General features: G+C 36.9%; 1 protein-coding gene across 1 annotated transcript in view; it reads left to right on the top strand.

The window, feature by feature from the left end:
- Window positions 1-27,617, top strand: part of LOC117322424 (ETS translocation variant 1-like) — an 81,563-nt gene that overhangs the window by 33,674 nt on the left and 20,272 nt on the right. Inside the window, exons 5-8 of the mRNA XM_033877339.1 lie at window positions 972-1,046; window positions 23,369-23,663; window positions 24,112-24,341; window positions 26,040-26,144. Coding sequence (XP_033733230.1) covers window positions 972-1,046; window positions 23,369-23,663; window positions 24,112-24,341; window positions 26,040-26,144 — 705 coding nt within the window. The remainder of the gene's footprint in view (window positions 1-971; window positions 1,047-23,368; window positions 23,664-24,111; window positions 24,342-26,039; window positions 26,145-27,617) is intronic.

The following is a 27,617-nucleotide window of genomic DNA, read 5'->3' on the forward strand; positions in this document are numbered from 1 at the left end:
AATCAATTTGATTAACATCATAGTCAGCTATTGAACTTGATAAGGGTTAATGTCCGTGATATTCCTTCTGAACATGTAGGGTAAAAACGATTATAATGCAAGTTCCTTAATAAGTTTTAAAAGATTAGCGATGAGTATTGACTGAGGTGTTATGTAAAATCCTTAACTAGACACCATGTATGTCAGATTCATTTTGTATTTGACATTAATTTGTATGCCTGAGGAAATCAGTGGTATTGTGACCATTCTGTGATACAAATGATTTTAAGAATATAGAATTTTTCAGTCTTAGAAGAATTAGGTAATATGACAGCTACAATATGTTGGAATGAAGAATTGTATATCTTAATGCTATGTACTATTTTTTTCTTAGAATGATATTTCTTGTAACAAAATTAATGAAATGTATGTTATGTTATGCATTTATTTGAAGTATTATAGATAAGTATTATCTTGAGATTCTATTTAATCATAATGAAGAGGACTTACATAAGCAATGCCTGCTTTCAAATCCTATTTGCTGGGTTTTGGGCCATTTTTTTTCTCTTTTCGATAGAACAACTTACGACTTTGGTATGTTCCTTTGCACAGATAGAATATATGGTGTTTGTTGCAATTGAACATGGGATGATGGAAGTTTGTACAATTTAACTTAAATTAATTGAACATGGGATATGGTGGAAGTTTGTACAATTTAACTTAAATTGAGCATGAATCAATTTATGAGTGTGTTCATTTAAATAACTTACAGCTATAAATTTAATATATGTTCAATTGAACATGACCTAAATTCAATATATCATCAATAGAACATGACCTTAAATTCAATATATGTTCAATTGAACATGACCTTAAATTCAGTATATGTTCAATTGAACATGACCTTAAATTCAGTATATGTTCAATTTAGCATGACCTTAAATTCAAAATATGTTCAATTGAACATGATTTTATTTTGTTGAATGTTACAGCTAGTCACTCGGACCAAGAGAGAGAACAGTTTGTCCCAGGCTACACATCGACGGCCAAAACATCCTTAAATGGAGGTGAGTACATTCACGCCTTTAATGGTCATCATACGTTGTTGTCCTCCTTCTTTATAAGTCTGCCATCATCTCCTACTAATGTCTGGATACAACACTGATGTTATGCCCTTCAACAACGTACATACAACAACGTACATACAACTACGTAGTACAACAACGTACATACAACAACGTACAACATACATACAACAACGTACATACAACAACGTACATACAACAATGCACATACAACTAAGTACATACAACAACGTACAACGTACATACAACAATGTACGTACAACTACGTAGTACAACAACGTACAACGTACATACAACAATGTACGTACAACAATGTACATACATCAACGTACATACAACTACGTAGAACAACAACGTACGTACAACTACGTAGTACAACAACGTACATACAACAACGTACAACATACATACAACAACGTACATACAACAACGTACATACAACAATGCACATACAACTAAGTACATACAACAACGTACAACGTACATACAACAATGTACATACAACAATGTACATACATCAACGTACATACAACAACGTACAATGTACATACAACAACGTACGTACAACTACGTACATACAACAACGTACGTACAACTACGTAGTACAACAACGTACATACAACAACGTACAACATACATACAACAACGTACATACAACAACGCACATACAACTAAGTACATACAACAACGTACAACGTACATACAACAATGTACGTACAACTACGTAGTACAACAACGTACAACGTACATACAACAATGTACGTACAACAATGTACATACATCAACGTACATAAAACAACGTACAACGTACATACAACGAACGTACAACTACGTAGTACAACAACGTACATACAACAATGTACATACAACAACGTACATACAACTAAGTACATACAACAATGTACATACAACAATGTACAAAAATGTACATACAACAATGTACATACAACTAAGTACATACAACAATGTACATACAACTATAAGTACATACAACAATGTACAAAAATGTACATACAACAATGTACATACAACAATGTACATATACATTTAACTGGAATTTTCTAGTCTGCATTCAGTACAAATAGATAGGGGCATCGTGGGAAGTAAAAATTGGAAACTTAATGTGTTATCTGACCAGACATTTAGTGTCCGGACATGTTGTCTAATACAATATACATGAATGACATCAAACCAAGTATTTGACATTTGACATTCAACAAGATGTCACATTAGAACATGATAACAAAGTCAACATGTGATATTGAAGAATATTCGACATTAAACTATATATAGAACCAATGTATAAAACATCTTGTTGAATCCACTGTAACTTTTATAATTCTGTATACGTAAGTTGTACTCTACAACAGTCAAGAAATAAAACAAGCCTTTTATCATGAGTAACCATCCGTGGTTTATATCAACCATCCGCATACAATATGTTCCATAAAATCATCCCAGGTCCATAGGAGACGTTGCACTTCTATGATAATTCCACTCTTTTAAAAACAGCAAAAGATGTGGGCGTACCATAAAAATAAAACATGGTCATATGCTAGCATAGTTATTACTATTGAAATGTTATACATTCTGTGCCCATATCTTATAATTGGATGGAAAAATTTTCTTGAACTCATAGTACATTTGCTATGAAATTCATATTCTGGACAAATTGTAGGTCTAAGAAAAAGATTTTCAATTGAATTTCAAAATTTACAATGCTAAAATAAAGAATACTAAAGAAGACCAATTTCTATAAAACTGTTATCTCTTTTTTCATGTTAAACATAATTTTTAAATCAAATATTTGTGTTTAAAAAAAAAAAAAAAAGAACTCATGAAAATATAATTTAATTGTCAATTTATTTTATTTGAAGCGGAAAGCAAATGTTTCAGACAAAATTGCACCTCCAAAATGATGTGGTGTTCTGATTAATCAAGTTTGTCGAGTACCATTTGTTTGAGCTGTTTGACCAATTAATCGAGTAAGAAATCAGTAATCAAGTTTGTCGAGTACCACTTGTTTGAGCTGTTTGACCAATTAATTGAGTAAGAAATCTGTAATCAAGTTTGTCAAGTACCACTTGTTTGAGCTGTTTGACCAATTAATTGAGTAAGGAATCGGTAATCAAGTTTGTCGAGTACCACTTGTTTGAGCTGTTTGACCAATTAATCGAGTAAGAAATCAGTAATCAAGTTTTGTCTGGAATACCTGACTTCATGATAAATAAAAAAAATATTATCTGATCAGTATAACATTTGAGGAAAACTTGTCACAATTGATCAGTTGATTGTGGTTATTACTTAATATCAGCTTGTAGATGACTGGAATAGTCCAGTAACCACGATGAAGGAATATAAAGCTAGAACATTCCTAGAAAGTCTTCTTACTTCGAAGCAAATAATATTGGAGTTATAAGGAAAAACATAATTTCCAAGATGGCGATCATGGCAGCCATCTTGAATTTTATTTTCACTTAATACATATAAATATCTAGTCAGGACCTTCTAACTAATCATTCAATGCGAATTTCAACACTCTCGGTTAAAAAAAGTTAACGCACAACGCACGCCGCACGACAGACGTCGGACGATACCCCATAGCAAAAGCTCAGGTGAGCTAAAAAAGTGTTCAAATACCAAAGAAAGATAATTAAAGATTAATAGATTTTAATTGATCATTGATTGGATAGATACTGTTGATCAATCAGGAACTTTCAACTGACTCCAATCACTACAGATTGATGCTCCATTTTTATTGGGTAGAATTAAATCATCAAAGAGGTTAATTAATGTTAGAAGCTTGCCATTAATTTTATGGAGTTACCACCAAATGACAGAACAGATTTTAGGTCCCTGCATGTCTCCATTCTCACCATTAAAACTTATAACTCTCAAGCCTAAGATACAAATGAATACTTTCAAAATTATATTAGATGCAATGTATCTTCAATATAATTTGGGTATCAATTTTGGGGTCCAAAACAAAAAACCAATAAAGATGAGCAGAGGGTTTTTCCATAATATATTTCTTGATACAGAAAAAAATTGGTACCAATTTCATGTAACAGGTATAGATATTGATAAAAAGATATCTCCGTTTTAGCTTCAATTTTTGTTTCACAAATTTGATACGTATGTTACACCCCTATTATACACCGGAGATAATTGTTCTTTATTGGAACTTAACAGAATAAAAAATGGTTTTATACATGTTTGAAGACTTGTTCCCATGCCTCGATTCAGGTGTTTCTGCCCGTAAACACCTGGGCCTTCGCGTCAGGTTTTCCTCGTTAGTAGGAAACATAATATACAGACTTCCATATACACTGATAGTAATTCACAACTTTGCACAAGTTTGTGGATGATTTGATAAAAACAGTTGTGGAAAATTTCCTTTCCTTTTGTCTAAAAAGCTGTGTCATGGTTGGCTAAGATCTGGAACATGTGATATAGGAATGTTGTGCATTGCGAGCAGATGACACGGTATGATGTTCAGCAATGATCGGTGGGGAGGAGGGGGATGGAGTATTTTGGAAATTTACTTAATAGCAAGTCACAGGCACACTTCTTCAACAGAGCAGAATGCTGCATCTGGCTTTATAAATAAATACTTAAGGCTGAAAATAAACTAAATTTTCCACGAATTACGTAATTTGTCTTTGTGAAAGTATGATTGGATTTGGTAGGGTAGGAGTTATTAGATTTTACAGAAGTGAGCTTGTGTTATGATACGCCATTCATAATGATGTAAATGACCTAGTTGGCATTAGTTTAGCTACTGCTGCGTCATCTGTACATATGGACAGAGTGTTCGTCTACACTGGAGAGACACAATGCCGCGTCGGAACGCCACTATCCCATAATACTTACCCGCCCTCTCTTTATAGTGAACTTCTTTAAAAGAAAATAGATTCCAATTTTCAAGGAAATTTCCTCAGATTAAATCATTTATGTGTCAGTGTATGTGTGGGGTGTTACAAACAAACAAACAATGCCGGAGATAGGGATGATTATCTATCATGTGTTTCTCGTTAAACCTTTACGCCCACCAACTCTTGGTTGCTTTCATCTGATCAGGCTTCAAATCTGTCTTTTATAGTCAGTTGTGGAAAAAATACACCTGACAAACAGTTATAAATCACTCGCTGGTGTGGATGAGAATGAGATGAATTCATTAAGGTCATAAAAAGAATTATTCCTATATTAAGATACCTTTGTAAAACATTTTATAGTAACTGTATACAGGGGATATAACTATATTGGGAGTATAACTATATATTGGGAGTATAACTATATATGGGGAGTATAACTATTTATGGGGAGTATAACTATATATGGGGAGTATAACTATATATTGGGAGTATAACTATATTGGGAGTATAACTATATATGGGGAGTATAACTATATTGGGAGTATAACTATAGATAGGGAGTATAACTATATTGGGAGTATAACTATATATTGGGGTATAACTATATATGGGGAGTATAACTATATATGGGGAGTATAACTATTGGGAGTATAACTATATATGGGGAGTATAACTATATATTGGGGTATAACTATATGGGGAGTATAACTATATATGGGGAGTATAACTATATATTGGGAGTATAACTATATATGGGGAGTATAACTATATATTGGGAGTATAACTATATATGGGAAGTATAACTATATATGGGGAGTATAACTATATATGGGGAGTATAACTATATTGGGTGTATAACTATATATGGGGAGTATAACTATATATGGGGAGTATAACTATATATGGGGAGTATAACTATATATGGGGAGTATAACTATATATTGGGAGTATAACTATATATGGGGAGTATAACTATATATTGGGAGTATAACTATATATGGGGAGTATAACTATATATTGGGGTATAACTATATGGGGAGTATAACTATATATGGGGAGTATAACTATTGGGAGTATAACTATATATGGGGAGTATAACTATATATTGGGGTATAACTATATGGGGAGTATAACTATATATGGGGAGTATAACTATATATTGGGAGTATAACTATATATGGGGAGTATAACTATATATGGGGAGTATAACTATATATGGGGAGTATGACTATATATTGGGTGTATAACTATATATGGGGAGTATAACTATATTGGGTGTATAACTATATATGGGGAGTATAACTATATATGGGGAGTATAGCTATATATTGGGTGTATAACTATATATGGGGAGTATAACTATATATTGGGAGTATAACTATATATGGAGTGTATACCTATATATTGGGAGTATAACTATATATGGGGAGTATAACTATATATGGGAAGTATAACTATATATGGGGAGTGTAACTATATATTGGGAGTATAACTATATATGGGGAGTATAACTATATATGGGGAGTAAAACTATATATTGGGAGTATAACTATATATGGGGAGTATAACTATATTGGGTGTATAACTATATAAGGGGAGTATAACTATATATTGGGGAGTATAACTATATATTGGGGGGTATAACTATATTGGGAGTATAACTATATATGGGGAGTATATCTATATATTGGGAGTATAACTATATATGGGGAGTATAACTATATATTGGGAGTATAACTATATATGGGGAGTATAACTATATTGGGTGTATAACTATATTGGGGTATAACTATATATGGGGAGTATAACTATATATTGGGAGTATAACTATATATTGGGTATAACTATATATGGGAAGTATAAGTTTTTGTGGTTTATATAGTTTATGGAATTTAACTATGCTAGAGATATTGGTCATGGTATAAAGTTCATGTTGATCATTCAAAAACACCAAGTATGCTGTTCATGATGTTTTACACCCACAAGGCAGATGGTATAGTTTTATTGTGCATAATATGCATATAAAAAAGCAATGAAAACAGTAATGAATTAGCAGGTCGTTTAGATTAAACAGTGATTACAGACAAGAGTTTAATTGATCCTGATTGTGTAAGTAATGTAAGGGAACGCTTCAGTATTGTGTTGGGCACCTGTTACCACAGTAGACTTACAACCCCCACTGACTACCACAGAGTCATCTATTCCCCCACCCCCTCCAGCAGGTCTTCCTAATTAGGCCATCTGGGTTATGAATGAAATACCACCAGCCCTGTCTGGGAGTAAAACAGTACAGACCACACTGTAGTACTGATGGGCTACATTTGTAGAAGGGCACCTGTCAATGGGACTCTTTTATATATATTATATATGGCTTTTTGGTTCCTGTGTGAAATATCTATCAACAGTATTTAGTTCAGGTATAGTAAAGGAAATGGTTAAATTCAGTTAAATTTATTTATATGGTGCCAACAGCACACCTGTGTGATATATATACAGCACTCTTATAGCACACCTGTGTTATATACATGTATATAGCACACTTATAGCATGTCACCTGTGTTATATATAAAACTTATAGCACACCTGTATTATATATATAGCACACATATAGCACACCTGTGTTATATATAAAACAAACTTAGAGCACACCTGTGTTATATATAAAACTACCTGAAAGCACACCTGTATGATAAATATAGCACACTTATAGCACACCTGTTTGATAGATATAGCACACTTATAGCACACTTATAACACACATGTATGATAAATATATCACACTTATATTACACCTGCAGCACACTTGTATGATATAAATAACACACCTGTATGATATAAATAACACACCTGTATGATATATATAGCGCAAATATTTTCTGATATGATGACAGTAGTCATTTAAGTAAAATGTCGAACTTTGGAGGCAACCTAGCTGCCTCTGTGTTAAGACACAAAATAATACACAAGCTACATTACATACAGGATACATCACATGTTACATCACAAACAGAATACATAACAAATTACATCACACACAAGTTACATCACAAGTTACATCGCACACAAGTTACATCACATACAAGTTACATCACATACAAGTTACATCACACACAAGTTACATCACATACAAGTTACATCACACACAAGTTACATCACATACAAGTTACATCACACAAGTTACATCACACAAAAGTTACATCACATACAAGTTACATCACATACAATTTACATCACACACTAGTTACATCACACACAAGTTACATCATACACAATTTACATCACAAGTTACATCACATACAAGTTACATCACACAAAATTTACATCACATACAAGTTACATCACATACAAGTTACATCACAAATTACATCACACAAGTTACATCACAAATTACATCACACACAAGTTACATCACATACAAGTTACATCACACACTAGTTACATCACACACAAGTTACATCTCACACAAGTTACATCATACACAAGTTACATCATAAATTACATCACACACACGTTACATCACAAATTACATCACATACAAGTGACATCACACACAAGTTACATCACAAGTTACATCACACAAGTTACATCACAAGTTACATCACATACAAGTTACATCACATACAAGTTACATCACATACATATTACATCACACAAATGTAACATCACACACAAGTTACATCACATACAAGTTACATCACATGTTACATCACACATAAGTTACATTACAAGTTGCATCACATACATGTTACATCACAAGATACATCACACACAAGTTACATTACATACAAGATACATCACATGTTACATTATATACATGTTACATCACAAGTTACATCACACACAATTTACATCGCATGTTACATAACACACAAATTACATTAATCACAAGTTACATCACATGATACATCACACAAAAGTTACATCACACAAAAGTTACATCACACACAAGTTACATCACAAACAATAAAGTTACATCACAAATTACATCACACACAAGTTACATCACACACAAGTTACATTACATACAGGATACATCACATGTTACATTATATACATGTTACATCACAAGTTACATCACACACAATTTACATTGCATGTTACATAACACACAAATTACATTAATCTCAAGTTACATCACATGATACATCACACACAAGTTACATCACACACAAGTTACATCACACAAACATTACATCACAAACAATAAAGTTACATCATAAATTACATCACACACAAGTTACATCACAAATTACATCACACACAAGTTACATCATACACAAGTTACATTGTATATGTAATACAATTAAATGAAACAAAGTTACATGTAAGCATTGTCAAGAATGATTGTTATTAGATAGACTAATAGTTTGCCAACTACTGTTAATCCCTTTGGATGCCGAAAGCCCTTAAAATCCAGTGTCAAGGTGCTGTACAAAAGATTGATAATTCATCAGAACAGTTAAGGTAGACCCCATTGTGCATGACAGTTACTGAGGGTATACCCACAATAATATCCAGTCCATATTGACCTCAAAATAACCTATATAAAAAATCAAATTACAAAATAAATTTGTCATATTAGAATCTTTATTAGCAACATGTGGTTAGCTGTTTGATGAATTTTTAATTAGAGAAACAAAATAAATGTACCATATTCAGTATTGATTTTTGTTAGTGTTTAATAGTTTTATCTTACATCTGATATCAGATGGTATCTCTTAAACTTATAATTGACTGATGATTTCAGTGTCTCTATTAAATATTATTCTAATTAAACAAGTTCACTTATGTTAAATGCTACATGAACTGTGTGTACAAACAAATGCTATGTATGTCCCAGCACACAAGACTTAAGGCCTATAGAATACCACTAAACAGGGTATCACCGTTTATTTAGATTAGTATCTTCTATTAAGGATTTGCTATAATTAACAGTCTCTCTCATTCCTGTAAGAATTTATGTTTTATTTCTGTCGATAACGAAGCTTCTATGACTTCCGAAGTTGATCTGCTTCAGATTTCACATTTACATGGGAAACATAATGACCCTATCACATGTACAGGTGAAATATAACTTAACGACTTTACCTGTACAGGTGAAACAAAGTGTAATGACTAACCTTTAAGGTAAAAGAGCCCTGGCCTATTGACGGTTAGTGATCGGAGAGTGATAAGGTCTGCCGTCCCTTTGATCCGATCGTCCATCCAAACCAGGGTGTAGGGTGACACGATTTGCCCACACTGATAAAATCGGAATCAAAGACACAGCTTTTTTATGGTTTCCGTAAAAGTTAAGAGAAAAGATGACTGATATTTCTTAATAGTGGCTAGACCAAAAGATACAGTGAAATGCACATGGATGTTTGATCTATATTTGGAATTGGAGAAGTCATCGTGAATCATAAGTCATAACTAGTAGCTATTACGCTAATTATCTGATAAGAAAGACCTTTGCTGAATAAATCAGTGCTAGTGAAACAAATATACCACAGTAAGAATTTCCTCATGTAGAGATTAATAATTTTGTCTTTGGAAAATAACAAAAGCTTCATGTAAGGTTTTTAGTCAAAATCCTATCACCCTTAGCCTGAGTTTCTTCTAGCCCTGACACCATGTCTGATATAGCCCGAGTTTCCTCTGGCCCTGACACCATGTCTGATATAGCCTGAGTTTCCTCTAGCCCTGACACCATGTCTGATATAGCCGAGTTTCTTCTAGCCCTGACACCATGTCTGATATAGCCCGAGTTTCCTCTGGCCCTGACACCATGTCTGATATAGCCTGAGTTTCCTCTGGCCCTGACACCATGCCTGATCATGAGTTTCCTCTAGCCCTGACACCATGTCTAATAGCCTGATCATGAGTTTCCTCTGGCCCTGACACCATGCCTGATCATGAGTTTCCTCTAGCCCTGACACCATGTCTGATATAGCCTGAGTTTCCTCTGGCCCTGACACCATGCCTGATATAGCCGTATTTCCTCTGGCCCTGACAACATGCCTGATAGACCCCGAGTTTCCTCAAGCCCTGACACCATGCCTGATATAGCCGAGTTTCCTCTGGCCCTGACACCATATCTGATATAGCCTGAGTTTCCTCTAGCCCTGACACCATATCTGATATAGCCTGAGTTTCCTCTAGCCCTGACACCATGTCTGATATAGCCGAGTTTCTTCTAGCCCTGACACCATGTCTGATATAGCCCGAGTTTCCTCTGGCCCTGACACCATGTCTGGTATAGCTGAGTTTCCTCTGGCCCTGACACCATGTCTGATATAGCCTGAGTTTCCTCTAGCCCTGACACCATGTCTGATATAGCCTGAGTTTCCTCTAGCCCTGACACCATGTCTGATATAGCCTGAGTTTCCTCTAGCCCTGACACCATGTCTGATATAGCCTGAGTTTCCTCTAGCCCTGACACCATGTCTGGTATAGCCCAAGTTTCCTCTAGCCCTGACACCATCTCTGATCATGAGTTTCTTCTGGCCCTGACACCATGTCTGATATAGCCTGAGTTTTCTCTGGCCCTGACACCATGTCTGATATAGCCCGAGTTTTCTCAAGCCCTGACACCATGTCTGATATAGCCTGAGTTTCCTCTGGCCCTGACACCATGTCTAATAGCCTGATCATGAGTTTCCTCTGGCCCTGACACCATGCCTGATCATGAGTTTCCTCTAGCCCTGACACCATGTTTGATATAGCCTGAGTTTCCTCTGGCCCTGACACCATGCCTGATATAGCCGTATTTCCTCTGGCCCTGACAACATGCCTGATAGACCCCGAGTTTCCTCAAGCCCTGACACCATGTCTGATATAGCCGGAGTTTCCTCTAGCCCTGACACCATGCCTGATATAGCCGAATTTCCTCTGGCCCTGACAACATGGCTCATATAGCCCGAGTTTCTTCTAGCCACGACACCATGTCTGATATAGCTGGAGTTTCCTCTAGCCCTGACACCATGTCTTTCTAGTGTAGCCCGAGTTTCCTCTAGCCCTGACACCATGCCTGATAGACCCCGAGTTTCCTCTGGCCCTGACACCATGTCTGATATAGCCCGAGTTTCCTCTAGCCCTGACACCATGCCTGATAGACCCCGAGTTTCCTCTGGCCCTGACACCATGTCTGATATAGCCCGAGTTTCCTCTAGCCCTGACACCATGCCTGATATACCCTGAGTTTCCTCTGGCCCTGATACCATGTCTGATATAGCCCGAGTTTCCTCTAGCCCTGACACCATGTCTGATATAGCCCAAGTTTCCTCTGGCCCTGACACCATGTCTGATATACCCCGATTTTCCTCTGGCCCTGACACCATGTCTGATATAGCCCAAGTTTCCTCTGGCCCTGACACCATGTCTGATATACCCCGATTTTCCTCTGGCCCTGACACCATGTCTGATATAGCTGAGTTTCCTCTAGCCCTGACACCATGTCTGATGTAGCCCAAGTTTCCTCTGGCCCTGACAACATGCCTGCTATAGCCCGAGTTTCCTCTAGCCCTGATACCATGTCTGATGTAGCCCGAGTTTCCTCTAGCCCTGACACCATGTCTGATATAGCTGAGTTTCCTCTGGCCCTGACACCATGTCTGGTATAGCCCGAGTTTCCTCTAGCCCTGACACCATGTTTGATATAGCCCGAGTTTCCTCTGGCCCTGACACCATGTCTGATATAGCTGAGTTTCCTCTGGCCCTGACACCATGTCTGGTATAGCCCGAGTTTCCTCTAGCCCTGACACCATGTTTGATATAGCCCGAGTTTCCTCTGGCCCTGACACCATGTCTGGTATAGCCCGAGTTTCCTCTGGCCCTGACACCATGTCTGATATAGCCTGAGTTTCCTCTGGCCCTGACACTATATCTGATATACCCCGAGTTTCTTCTAGCCCTGACACCATGTCTGATATAGCCGAGTTTCCTCTGGCCCTGACACCATGCCTGATATACCCCGAGTTTATTCTAGTCCTGACACCATGTCTGGTTTCAGGGCCAGAGAAAAATCAGGCTACATCACCCGGACCTCAGAAAATAAACTTCTTTAAACAAACTTTCATTACTATAGGACTTAAAATTACCGATGTGTTTACATTTACATTTTATATATATTATGCTTTATGACTTACACGTACATTTTAAGTTTTGGAGATGTTACATTGTAACCCTTGTACATACCCTTTTCCTATTTCTAACAATTACCTAATTGTTACAGGACTAATGATACAATTGTGTATTTTACCTTTATTTATTGACTCTAATTGAATGTCTGATAAATGTCACTACTGTATTTCTGTTTTGATTTTGAGTGTATATTATTGTTGAGTATTAAGGCGTCATTCCAGCTGTAGGTATTACTCTCCATAACAATGATTTTGTTGGGACAGAATCTGATACACACAATGAACCTCATTAAGACCAATGGTATTGTTACTATGTAGATAATATTGTCGGGTCATCTTCGGAGCCAAGCTTTGACGAAAAAGCAATGAGAAGCAAGTACGACTTGACAGACTGATAACTCCAGTGTTCTCCACCCAACAGTGTAATAAGCTCTTGTCCTTGTCAAAGACAACCCACTTTGTGGACAAGAAACAACTTGAGTCGACGACTACTCTAATTACTAGTCAGCATGGACGGGAATGTCAGCCAGCACTCATAGCCGTTGACGCATAAGAGTTCCTATAGTGACAATGCCATGACGATCTCTGGTACAAACGGCATGGCATTGAAATGCCACGATTCACTCGCAGTGTGTGTCGTACATTTGACTTGTGTTAAACCTGAGACTATTCTATCATCAATTATAGCTGGAATCAGCATCATCAACACGACAATTCTTAGCTAACATAAATCCACCTGCCTCGAGCTTTCTGATCACTGGGACAAAACTAGCATCTCCTCTCTCCCAGGGGGTGCCGTACTAATTGAACAATAAGACTCGCAAACTCCCTTTCCCCGCCATCGGCTGTAGGATCAGATGTAACGGGCTCAGGCATCGCTCTCTCTGATTTGTCGACTGATTTACATGTTATCAACACGACCGCTGAATTATTTATAGCTAGTCAGATCTGTGCAGTGCAAGACAGCGACATTGTATCATGGTGTAGTCGAACAACGGAAAAGACATCACACATAACGCCTCTCATATTCTCGTGGCTCTATCATCTTGGACGCGCCTATGCCATAAGACAATATTGTCATTAAAGAGAGAAAATTGGAGAAAAAAGTGATATTGGTTTCCGTGAATGAGCGCGGCCAACACGGACCAATTATATATTGTAATTGAATCTGTTATACTGTTGTGCATCATAGCTGCTTTCCCAGTCATTATTCTCCCATTACCTGTCCTCACCACCTTTTATAACACACCAACCATGTCTTGTTTCAATATAATCACCAATTTTTTTTTTTGTCTGAACTATATATTTTCTGACCAGTAATTCTAAATACAGAAACAAAAACTGTGCGCTCGATGTTGTTGATGCGAGTTTTTTCTCATCCTACAGAATTTTGATACTGTTATTGACATTTCCATTTACATCATTAGTCTATATGTAGACATATCTGCCCCCGTAATTATCATTGAAATTGCAGAGGTTACCTACATTGAAAGATCTCATTCAAAAAATTCAGGAGTTTATAGTTTAATGATGAGAATTACGTATGTTGAAAGATCTTATTAAAAAAGATCCAGGAGTTTATAGTTTAATGATGAACATTACCTATGTTGAAAGATCTTATTTTAAAAAATCCAGGAGCTTCATTTAACGATGAAAAATACATAAGTTTAAGATCTCATTTGAAAATCCAGGAGCTTAGTTTAATGATGAATATTACATATGTTGAAATATCTCATTAATAATCCAGAAGTTTATAGATTAATGATGAATATTGCCTACATTAAAAGATCTCATTAAAAATCCTCCATACACTGTATATATATATTTCTCAGTCTGTAGGTTTCAGGAGGGTATTTCAGACGGTCATTTTGAAGGTCAAGTGGTTGAAACAATAGATTATGACATAACTATATAGAGTTTACTGATATCTATTTAGCAGTTCATTAACTACATTTAAGACAAATAGTGCCCATTATATTTGTATGGGTGAGACATTATGACAACATTGTGAAAATTAAAATTTCACCATCCCATTAGACTAAAATAGTTTGTGTTCATCTGCAGAATTTTAATCAGGAAAAAATTAAAAGAAAAAACAGAAAGAAAACTTAGCTGTTTGCTTGGTTTAAGAATTTGACTTTCTTCGAATGTTGTTCAAATAATTCAATATCATGAGACACTTATTATTTTTGTACTTAAATATCTTTTTATGTTCTATTTGTTTTTCTAAGTTTATATAATTGTTCCTGTTCCCCCATTACCATCATCACCAAACAAGTTGTCCTTTCATGAGCTATACTTTTTATTTTTCACATTGTACCTGGAGGATATATCTTGACAGGGTCTTAATTTACCAAGATCATAACCAGAAAATACTAGATTCAGTTTGATGAATTAATCAAGTGTAATGACATTTGATAGAAAGAAATAAAATGCAGTCACTTTTCCAGATAAAACCATTTTAATTCAGAAATATGAATGAAATTTATTTTGAGAATGAGGAAGACGAAATAAAAAAAATATAGTGAAATTAAATATTTTGGTACCAAAAATAATTCTGCTGTCAAGCTGTGTATTAAAACTTAAAGGAAGACATCCTCTCCCCCTATTCCAGACTCGGGGAATTCACTGAGAATCGCTGACAGTAATTTTGTAAATCTTGTTACAAATTATAGCTGTAATATTGTTTCCTCAGGGTTCCCATATCGTGGCATATCTAGTCGCATCAAGTGATATTGTATGAGGATCACAAGATGGAAACTCGGCTAAATACCCTGGAAACATAGACAAGAGCCGTTTGTACATCCATGCTAGCGTGTCTATAATGCTAGTAATTGTAAATAATAGCCAGCCAAAGCTAGTATCGGTATAAGGATAAAAAAAACACGCATATTAAATGCATGAGATAGGGATTTTAATTGAATTAATTACTGCCTTTGGGAACAAATTGGCCATCTTCAGGTGGTAATTTGAGTCGTTATGTGTCATTAATTAGTAAATTGAAATAATGATGTGGAGGATGGTCCATATTATATGGGTGGTGACGTTTTATTTTTCAGCCATTGACAATTCTTTTCAGGACAAGAATATAGCTAGGTTGTTCATCGTTTTATTTCAATTTCTCATTGATAAAACATAAATAAAATGTTCAAAAGAAAACAATTAATGTGTATATGATGGTTCATTTCTACATACAATGCCATTTAGAATTATTTAAAATGATTTGATCATGTCTGGGATTGGTTCATGGATGTACATTGATTAATGCTTAAGTGTAAGGGTACCATAATAAATAGATAAACTGTTCTCAAATTTGACACACATCTCTTTTAATTTTGGAATTATTAATTCAGGGGATCAAAGAAGTAACTGCAAGTTTTATAGAAGTCATTGGACAGTTTAAATTGCTCCTATTTTTGAAAACCTTACTTTACTGTTTTTTAGATTTTTACATTGATCTGGAAAGTTGTGGTGTTAAGACATGATTTTCTCTTGGAATCCTCAGCATGATTACTCAGTATACTTCCTCAGATGTAATACCTATCTATACAGCTAGTTGGGTTAGAGCAATCAAGATCCACAGTTTGTGGACACAACAGAAATGTGTGAAGGATTACTAGAGAGGGGTGTGTGAGACAGTGGGATATGATACAAAGACAGAGTGTGAGACTGAATGAGAGAGTAATATTGGGAGAGAGAGCGAGAGAAATCAGTCATGTGTGAAGGATTCCTAGAGAGAGGTGTGTGAGACAGTGGGATATGATACAAAGACAGAGTGTGAGACTGAATGTGAGAGTAATATTGGGAGAGAGAGCGAGAGAAATCAGTCATGTGTGAAGGATTCCTAGAGAGGGGTGTGTGAGACAGTGGGATATGATACAAAGACAGAGTGTGAGACTGAATGAGAGAGTGATATAGGGAGAGAGAGTGAGAGAAATCAGTCATGTGTGAAGGATTCCTAGAGAGGGGTGTGTGAGACAGTGGGACATAATACAAAGACAGAGTGTGAGACTGAATGAGAGAGTAATATAGGGAGAGAGAGTGAGAGAAATCAGTCATGTGTGAAGGATTCCTAGAGAGGGGTGTGTGAGACAGTGGGATATGATACAAAGACAGTGTGAGACTGAATGAGAGAGTGATATAGGGAGAGAGAGCGAGAAAAATAAGTCATTCAGTACAGTATCACCATTTATCAATAGTTTATCTACAGCTAGTAAAAACATGTAATAAACATATATCTCATATACAGATGCCCATCTGTAATTCATGCAAGTTCTAGAAATATAGTCCCAGGTGAAAATCTGGCAGAATGAGAGCAAGAATAAGTTGATCAATCTGTACTAGTACGTGCCTTCTGAAACACGAATACAATGTACAAACGCCAGAGTCAGAGTAATTACAAGCTCTTCAATGACCCTGATCATGTACTGACACACTCCTGCTGAGCATATACCTAAAACTTATCAAAAATAAGAGGATTCCAAACAGGTACATTCTGAAAAATTTGCTCATTTTTATCTTTGTTTGATTTTGTGACCGATCTATCAGTATACACAGATATAAATTAAGTCAATTTCTACCGAAACCAATAAAAAATTCTGATTTTAAATTATTTGTATGAAAAATAACAATTTAGACTTGGGGAGTGATTCTGAGAGATAATATCAGGTATAATCATATGTATAAAACAGACCAGAGTAGACTTTTAGACTTCTGTATCTGTTTTTGTGATTTTACTGAATAGAATATTGATAACAGCAACATACACAGCAACCTTTAATGGTGTGTTAGACTGTAATGGTGTGTTAGCTAGACTGTAATGGTGTGTTAGCTAGACTGTAATGGTGTGTTAGACTGTAATGGTGTATGGGACTGTAATGGTGTGTTAGACTGTAATGGTGTGTTAGACTGTAATGGTGTGTTAGACTGTAATGGTGTATGGGACTGTAATGGTGTATGGGACTGTAACGGTGTGTTAGACTGTAATGGTGTATGGGACTGTAATGGTGTGTTAGACTAATGGTGTGTTAGACTGTAATGGTGTGTTAGACTGTAATGGTGTGTTAGACTGTAATGGTGTGTTAGACTGTAATGGTGTGTTAGACTGTAATGGTGTGTTAGTGTGTTAGACTGTAATGGTGTGTTGGACTGTAATGGTGTGTGGGACTGTAATGGTGTGGGACTGTAATGGTGTGTTAGACTGTAATGGTGTATGGGACTGTAATGGTGTGTTAGACTGTAATGGTGTGTTAGACTGTAATGGTGTGTTAGACTGTAACGGTGTGTTAGACTGTAATGGTGTGTTAGACTGTAATGGTGTGTTAGACTGTAATGGTGTATGGGACTGTAATGGTGTGTTAGACTGTAATGGTGTGTTAGACTGTAATGGTGTGTTAGACTGTAATGGTGTGTTAGACTGTAATGGTGTGTTAGACTGTAATGGTGTGTTAGACTGTAATGGTGTGTTAGACTGTAATGGTGTGTTAGACTGTAATGGTGTGTTGGGGACTGTTAAGGGTGTTGACTGTACGGTTGTAGCTGAAGGGTGATGGGCAAAGGGGGGGTTGCGTAAAAGGGTGTGTTGGGGAAGAGGGTAATGGTGGTGTTAGACTGTAATGTTGGTTGTTGGGTGTTGTTGGGGGAACGTAATGGTGTGGAAACTGAAATGGTGTGTTAGACTGTAATGGTTTTTAGACTGTAGGGTTTTGTTAAAACTGTATGTGTGTTAGACTGTAATGGTGTGTTAGACTGTAATGGTGTGTTAGACTGTAAGGTTTGTGTAGACTGTAATGGGTGTCAGACGGTAAGGGGTGTTGGACTGTAAGGTTGTTAGACGGGAATTTTTTTTTTTTGTTTAGACTGTAATGGTGGTGTTGACTGTAATGGTGTGTTAGACTGTAATGGTGTGTTAGACTGTAATGGTGTGTTAGACTGTAATGGTGTAGGGGGTTTGGGTTAGACTGTAAGGGTTTTGGAGACTGAAGGTGTGTTAGAACCCTGTAGGGTTTGGTGTTAGACGTAAGGGTTTGTTTTAGACTGTATGGTGGTTTTAGGACTGTAATGGTGTGTTAGACTGTAATGGTGTATGGGACTGTAATGGTGTGTTAGACTGTAATGGTGTGTTAGACTGTAATGGTGTATGGGACTGTAATGGTGTGTTAGACTGTAATGGTGTGTTAGACTGTAATGGTGTGTCAGACTGTAATGGTGTGTTAGACTGTAATGGTGTGTTAGACTGTAATGGTGTGTTAGACTGTAATGGTGTGTTAGACTGTAATGGTGTATGGGACTGTAACGGTGTGTTAGACTGTAATGGTGTGTAAGACTGTAATGGTGTGTTAGACTGTAATGGTGTGTTAGACTGTAATGGTGTGTTAGACTGTAATGGTGTATGGGACTGTAATGGTGTGTTAGACTGTAATGGTGTGTCAAACTGTAACGGTGTATGGGACTGTAACGGTGTGTTAGACTGTAATGGTGTGTTAGACTGTAATGATGTGTTAGACTGTAATGGTGTATGGGACTGTAATGGTGTGTTAGACTGTAATGGTGTGTCAAACTGTAATGGTGTATGGGACTGTAATGGTGTGTTAGACTGTAATGGTGTGTTAGACTGTAATGGTGTGTTAGACTGTAATGGTGTGTTAGACTGTAATGGTGTGTTAGACTGTAACGGTATGTTAGACTGTAATGGTGTGGTTAGACTGTGTATGGTGTGTTAGACTGAATGGTGTATGGGACTGTAATGGTGTGTTAGACTGTACTGTTAATGGTGTATGGGACTGTAATGGTGTGTTCGAATGTAACAGTGTGTTAGACTGTAATGTGTGTTAGACGTAACGGTGTGTTAGAATGTAATGGTGTGTAGACTGTAATGGTGTGTAGACTGTACTGGTGTGTTAGACTTGTAATGTGTTTAGACTGTAATGGTGTGTTAGACTGTAACGGTGTGTAGACTGTAATGGTGTGTTAGACTGTTTACTGGTTGATTAGACTGTAAGGTGTTAGACGTAATGGTGTATGGGACTGTAATGGTGTTGTTAGACTGTAAATGGTGTGTGTAGACTGTAAAGGTGGTTAGAATGTAAACGGTGTGTTAGACGTAATGCGTGTGTTAGCACTGTAATGGTGTATGGGACTGTAATGGTGTGTTAGACTGTAATGGTGTGTTAGACTGTAATGGTGTGTTAGACTGTAATGGTGTGTTAGACTGTAATGGTGTATGGGACTGTAATGGTGTGTTAGACTGTAATGGTGTGTTAGACTGTAATGGTGTGTTAGACTGTAACGGTGTGTTAGACTGTAATGGTGTGTTAGACTGTAATGGTGTGTCAGACTGTAATGGTGTGTCAGACTGTAATGGTGTGTTAGACTGTAATGGTGTGTCAGACTGTAATGGTGTGTTAGACTGTAATGGTGTGTTAGACTGTAATGGTGTATGGGACTGTAATGGTGTGTTAGACTGTAATGGTGTGTTAGACTGTAGTTAGACTGTAATGGTGTGTTAGACTGTAATGGTGTATGATTGATGAGACTATCATTGCTGATTACTATAACTGTTCTGTGGTGTTTATTGTTACAATCCAGTTCTCTACTGCATTTGATTATCTTAATGATTTTTTTTTTCTTTTTTAATATAGGTTATTGAGTGTAAGATATTGTTGAAGTTCAATTTAGAATGTTTTATTAAACTCTGTTTCAAAGTACTGTTGAGGAAATCTTTGGGTTTAAATTTTCTGTCTTCAATATTCCATTGGATAAATTGCCAATGTGATGTCCATTTTAATAGATTCAAACTCTTTACGAGAAGAACAGATCTTAAAATTGGTGACAGGCTTGTTAGCGGTAAGACAAAGATTTTGAATTAAATAGCTCTCATAAAAAGGATATGACAACATATCAAGGATATCATTTTGAATTACAAAATATCAGGTTTAATTTTTTACAAACGTTATTTCAAAATTACAATAAATGTGATATGCAAGCTAGTATTTCTGACTGCTTCATCAGCATCAGCTGTCCCTGCGAGCCTTCCTCTGCTGTTTGGTGAAAAGGCATTTGTTTAATCCCCATCAGTCATGCTTGACAACTCATTATAAGAAATTGCCGTATTTTTGACATGATGTAAAAACTGAAATTGTCCTGATCATGCAATGAAGGGTCCTTAATACCATCAACCAGTGACCAGCATTATAGACGGAATATTAACGCCATTATTTTCTAAATTAATATTTTATATTAACGAGGCTTGTAATATAGTTTAGTATGACAGCATGAGTGATAAAAAAAATTGAAACCTTAATTAAATAGTTTGACGACATCATATGAACAATGTTTGAAAATCTATCCGAGTGTATCCATGTTATATGTGCATATTAAACCCCTGTAATATCGGTGCGAAAAATAGGTTCGTCTCGCGTATACCCCGTTTTTGAATCTTTAACCCCTCCGTGATTTGTTGTTGTCAGCGGTTGAATAATTTATGGATAGGATACTGTGGATGTACAGCAGTGCCGTGATTATCTGTGTCACTGTGGACAGTGTGATCGGGATTATCAGAGATAATATGATATCCATACACAGCCATATGCAGCTCCTATACGTCATGAATGTTGACAAATTTGACAGTTTAAATATTGGAGCGTATGATGGACGGTTGTTATAGAGATCCAAGTCCCGCTAATTGCTATGATTTACGATGCGATATGCATAGGGGTGAGATATTAAAGTTAGTACCCTATCTATGCTTGATTGTCCGTATAGGCATCAGATATCTTGTTAGTCCAAACGTGGACTATTTTTGTAATGTCTAGTAATGACATAAAATGATGTTTGTCTGCTGATGAAAGTTTGTCAAAATTCTTTTAAAAACTCTCAACATATTTTAATGAAACTCAATTTTTCTGGAAGTTTTGTCCCTAATTGTATATAAAAAAAAATGTCTAGATTATAAATTTGCATGGAACTTAATTAATTTTTACATGTATGATTTTTGCACATGTATGATTTCTTTACATAAATATGTGGGATCTCAATGACATTTTAATGAATACTTACGAAAAAAAGAGCCAATGTCTGTTTTGATTTGATAAGGTGCAGTCATCCTCCACTTGGATACCAAAATGTGTATATACACCTGGCATCCTCTTAGTGTACGTAAATAAGCCACACTATATGTGCCACTTTCCCTCTGAGGATGTGAGAATTGGTAACAGGCTGCGTCCCACTCTCCCACTGAGGACATTAGAGTTGTCAACCCTGCGTCCCACTCTACCACTGAGGACATTAGAGTTGTCAACCCTGCGTCACACTCTCCCTCTGAGGACATTAGAGTTGTCAACCCTGCGTCCCACTCTCCCACTGAGGACATTAGAGTTGTCAACCCTGCGTCCCACTCTCCCTCTGAGGACATTAGAGTTGTCAACCCTGCGTCACACTCTCCCTCTGAGGACATTAGAGTTGTCAACCCTGCGTCCCACTCTCCCACTGAGGACATTAGAGTTGTCAACCCTGCGTCCCACTTTCCTTCTGAGGACATTAGAGTTGTCAACCCAGCGTCCCACTCTCCCACTGAGGACATTAGAGTTGTCAACCCTGCGTCCCACTCTCCCTCTGAGGACATTAGAGTTGTCAACCCTGCGTCACACTCTCCCTCTGAGGACATTAGAGTTGTCAACCCTGCGTCACACTCTCCCTCTGAGGACATTAGAGTTGTCAACCCTGCGTCACACTCTCCCTCTGAGGACATTAGAGTTGTCAACCCTGCGTCACACTCTCCCTCTGAGGACATTAGAGTTGTCAACCCTGCGTCCCACTCTCCCTCTGAGGACATTAGAGTTGTCAACCCTGCGTCCCACTCTCCCTCTGAGGACATTAGAGTTGTCAACCCTGCCTCCCATGCACTCTCCCTCTGAGGACATTAGAGTTGTCAACCCTGCGTCCCACTCTCCCTCTGAGGACATTAGAGTTGTCAACTCTGCATTTGTCAAATGAATACAAGATGATAGGATCAAGGAGGTGGTTGTGACCCACCATTCACCTCTTCCATCTAAATAAATACTTGTTATTCACTTTATTTTATAAGGATGTACCTTGATACTTGTTATTCACTTTATTTATAAGGATGTACCTTGATACTTGTTATTCACTTTATTTATAAGGATGTACCTTGATACTTGTTATTCACTTTATTTATAAGGATGTACCTTGATACTTGTTATTCACTTTATTTATAAGGATGTACCTTGATACTTGTTATTCACTTTATTTATAAGGATGTCCCTTGATAATTGTTATATTTTTGTTTCAGTGAGTGGATGCCTTAAGGTAAAGCCAGAGACAAAGTCCAGCAGTGCCAGCTGCTGTAAGTCTACAAATCCTCAGTGTTGTCATAAACCTTCACTGTCAAAGTTTGAGTTTGGGGAGCGGAGTTTTGTCAATGGCTCATACGAACAGACCCCATCACCCACTGAGTCCGTGTGTTCCTCCACCTCAGGAAAAGAGTCCGGCTCTACACTGTCATCATCAGGCTCGTGTAGTAAAGAATCGGTGTGTTTCTCACCACCCACAGAAGCAAGCTGTACCTACTTTAGTCACACATCCAGGTATTTTTTTATCTTCCTCGTATATAACCTTGCTGTTCTTCCCTTTACTATCACCCATCAAAGTAAAACAGCAAATATGAGAGTCATTCAATAAATTCTGTGACCAGGTCCTGCAAGACCCAAATACAATTTTCTTGCTAGAATGTTTTTGCCATGAACAGCGTGAAAGTGTATTTCTGAAGAAGATACTTTGAGGGAATATAATAGAAAAAATCATCAGAATAAATCATACCTTTGATTACGACACTTATGATAGAATTTATTGAATGACTGTCATACTCAATTATTTTATTCTTCCTTTTCCACCTGTTAAAAAATACCTGTCAGGTGGCTGAAACACAAAAATTACCCATCTACCATATTTTATTTCCTCCTAATGTAATAGGTTGGTGAAAATACCCAAGTTTCAGAATATTAAATTAACAGTTGAAATAAATGAATTTTTCAGGTTACACAGATCAGATCCAGAAAGAGGCTACATTTCTTCAGAGCCCCAGTCTGGTTACTCACACCTCGTGTCTTCATCTTACGCCCATCATTTTTTTAAACAAGAACATCACGATCGCAGCTATGACATGGCCACCATCACAAGGAATCATGGGTACCCACAAACCCCTTGTGTCCCACCTCCTCCAATGCATATAAAACAGGAGCCAAGGGAACTCTCTTTTGACAATGGTAAGTAGCATTTTTATAGATTTTTACTAGATAATGTTAAAGTTCTGAAAGTATTGGAATAAATTTAATGGTAGCGTCACATTAAAATTATATATCAGATATGGCCTGACTTTCTTCAATCAAGATATATTTAATTTGGTAAAGATCGGGAAATGAACAACCATCATTAATTTCTCTCAGTTATTTGTCATTGCCTGTTCACCTATACATATTGGGTAATTATACTGTACCTCTAACATTAAAACACTATTGTTAATGTCACCTGTAACGAGATAATTATACTGTACCTGTAACATTAAAACACTATCATCAGAGTGTCACCTGTAACGAGATAATTATACTGTACCTGTAACATTAAAACACTATCATCAGAGTGTCACCTGTAACGAGATAATTATACTGTACCTGTAACATTAAAACACTATCATCAGAGTGTCACCTGTAACGAGATAATTATACTGTACCTGTAACATTAAAACACTATCATCAGTGTCACCTGTAACGAGACAATTATACTGTACCTGTAACATTAAAACACTATCATCAGAGTGTCACCTGTAACGAGATAATTATACTGTACCTGTAACATTAAAACATTATCGTTAGAGTGTCACCTGTAACGAGATAATTATACTGTACCTGTAACATTAAAACACTATCATCAGTGTCACCTGTAACGAGATAATTATACTGTACCTGTAACATTAAAACACTATCATCAGTGTCACCTGTAACGAGATAATTATACTGTACCTGTAACATTAAAACACTATCATCAGAGTGTCACCTGTAACGAGATTATTATACTGTACCTGTAACATTAAAACACTATCATCAGAGTGTCACCTGTAACGAGATAATTATACTGTACCTGTAACATTAAAACACTATCATCAGTGTCACCTGTAACGAGATAATTATACTGTACCTGTAACATTAGAATACTATCATCAGTGTCACCTGTAACGAGATAATTATACTGTACCTAGAGCAGGAAACAATGGCATCGTTTTACAGATAAATTTTCCAGGATCCTAATTCTATCCCTGAATGCTCCAGAATGCATGAGCTACTTTTTTTGCTAGGAAAAAATGATTACATGGAGTGTCACTGAGTTGCTGAATAACATCCAATCAAATCTTCTTAAATCTGAAATGTCAGGAAATGTTTACTCGTGTTGATAAATAGTTGTGTAAATAATAGATTTTTAACATAAGGAAGTGAGCTACATAACCGCCTGCAAGCATTGAAAATGACTATTTGTAACATAGCAGGGTTTAAGGTAGAATGTAGTTGAAAACATCTTAATCAAATGTTGAAAACATAGAAGTTGAATCATTGAAAGTTGAATCATAAAGTTGAATACAATTAGGTTGATAATTGAATACAGTAAAGTTGGAAGTTAAATTTAACCCAATGAAGCTGAATGTTGAATACATTGAAGTTGAGTCTTCTATCCAGTATCATTACATATATATATTTTGTAGCTGTCTTACAAATTTTTTTTCTCAACTTTTATGCACTTTTCCCTCCCATTCTTATTAAGATGATGTCTCTTATTCCAGATTGTTCTTCTACCATTGTCACAGTCAGGAGTCTAACATTGTCAGTGTTAGGTTGTTTACCGAAAAGTGTCTACATAAGACAACCTTAGAGGTAATAAAACGTTTTATGTGTAACTATTCTGGTGTGTTTCAGGATTTCCCTGTCCCTATGACAACAGCATGCGCTTCTTCTGTCACGAGGCTCCAGATTCTGCCTATTTTGAACGAATACGAGAAAAACATAGGGAAAGATTTGAAGGTCAGTGAAATCTTTACTCATATTAGTCCTATATTCTGTATAAATGCACTGAAGGAAGAAACTGTAGATTTAGTGCTTCTCCTTAACTGGCGATCCCTAAGATGGTATTATCAACATGTGTGAAAAAGGGGTGTACAAATGTACAAATGTACAAATGCAATCTTCAAATATCCTGCCTGCTGCTTTGGCTTGAACAAGTAAAGTCTTGCTCTCTAGTAGATGACCTACCACTAGATTAAAGAGAAATTCTCATCAGTCAAAGGTGGCACGGTGACATTTACTTTCCACTTTCACATTTACTCCTTCCTTCACAAAGTCTTTGTCCCGTAAAGATTATAACCACAACCCAGGTTCTTTAGTTCCAAGGAAGCCTCTCCATCTCCTATACTTGGAGTGTTTATAATAGGAAGGAGTTACTAAAAGTACTCTACCCATGCTCCAAGTAATATACAGTAGTGAGTACTAGGGTAAAAGGAAATTCCCACCAGGTGGAGCTGGTAAGGAGGCCTGTAATGTCATTTACACACCTTAACAAACTGTGCCTGGAGATCTTGAGAGACTGGGGTGGTATATAACACTTTAACACACTGTAATTGTGATGTTGAGAGACTGGGGTGGTGCAAAGCACCTTGAACACACTGTTTCTGGGAATGTTGAGAGATTGGGGTGGTGTATAATACCTTAACACATTGTGCCTTGGGGATGTTGAGAGACTGGGGTGGTGTATAACACTTTAACACACTGTAATTGGGATATTGAGAGACTGGGGTGGTGTATAACACCTTAACACACTGTGCCTGGGGATGTTGAGAGACTGGGGTGGTGTATAACACCTTAACACATTGTAATTGGGATATTGAGAGACTGGGGTGGTGTATAACACCTTAACACACTGTGCCTGGGGATGTTGAGAGACTGGGGTGGTGTATAACACCTTAACACATTGTGCCTTGGGGATGTTGAGAGACTGGGGTGGTGTATAACACTTTAACACACTGTAATTTGGATATTGAGAGACTGGGGTGGTGTGTAACACCTTAACAAACTGAGCCTGGAGATGTTGAGAGACTGGGGTGGTGTATAACACCTTAACAAACTGTGCCTTGGGGATATTGAGAGACTGGTGGTGTATAACACCTTAACACACTGTGCCTTGGGGATATTGAGAGACTGGGGTGGTGTATAACACCTTAACACACTGTGCCTGGGGATATTGAGAGACTGGGGTGGTGTATAACACCTTAACACACTGTGCCTGGGGATGTTGAGAGACTGGGATGGTGTATAACACCTTAAAACACTGTGACTGGGGATGTTGAGAGACTGTGGTGGTGTATAACACCTTAACACACTGTGCCTGGGGATGTTGAGAGACTGGGGTGGTGTATAACCCCTTAACAAACTGTGACTGGGGATGTTGAGAGACTGGGGTGGTGTATAACACCTTAACACACTGTGCCTGGGGATGTTGAG

This window comes from Pecten maximus, chromosome 2, assembly GCF_902652985.1.
Source record: "Pecten maximus chromosome 2, xPecMax1.1, whole genome shotgun sequence".
In the NCBI taxonomy this organism is placed as follows: domain Eukaryota; kingdom Metazoa; phylum Mollusca; class Bivalvia; order Pectinida; family Pectinidae; genus Pecten; species Pecten maximus.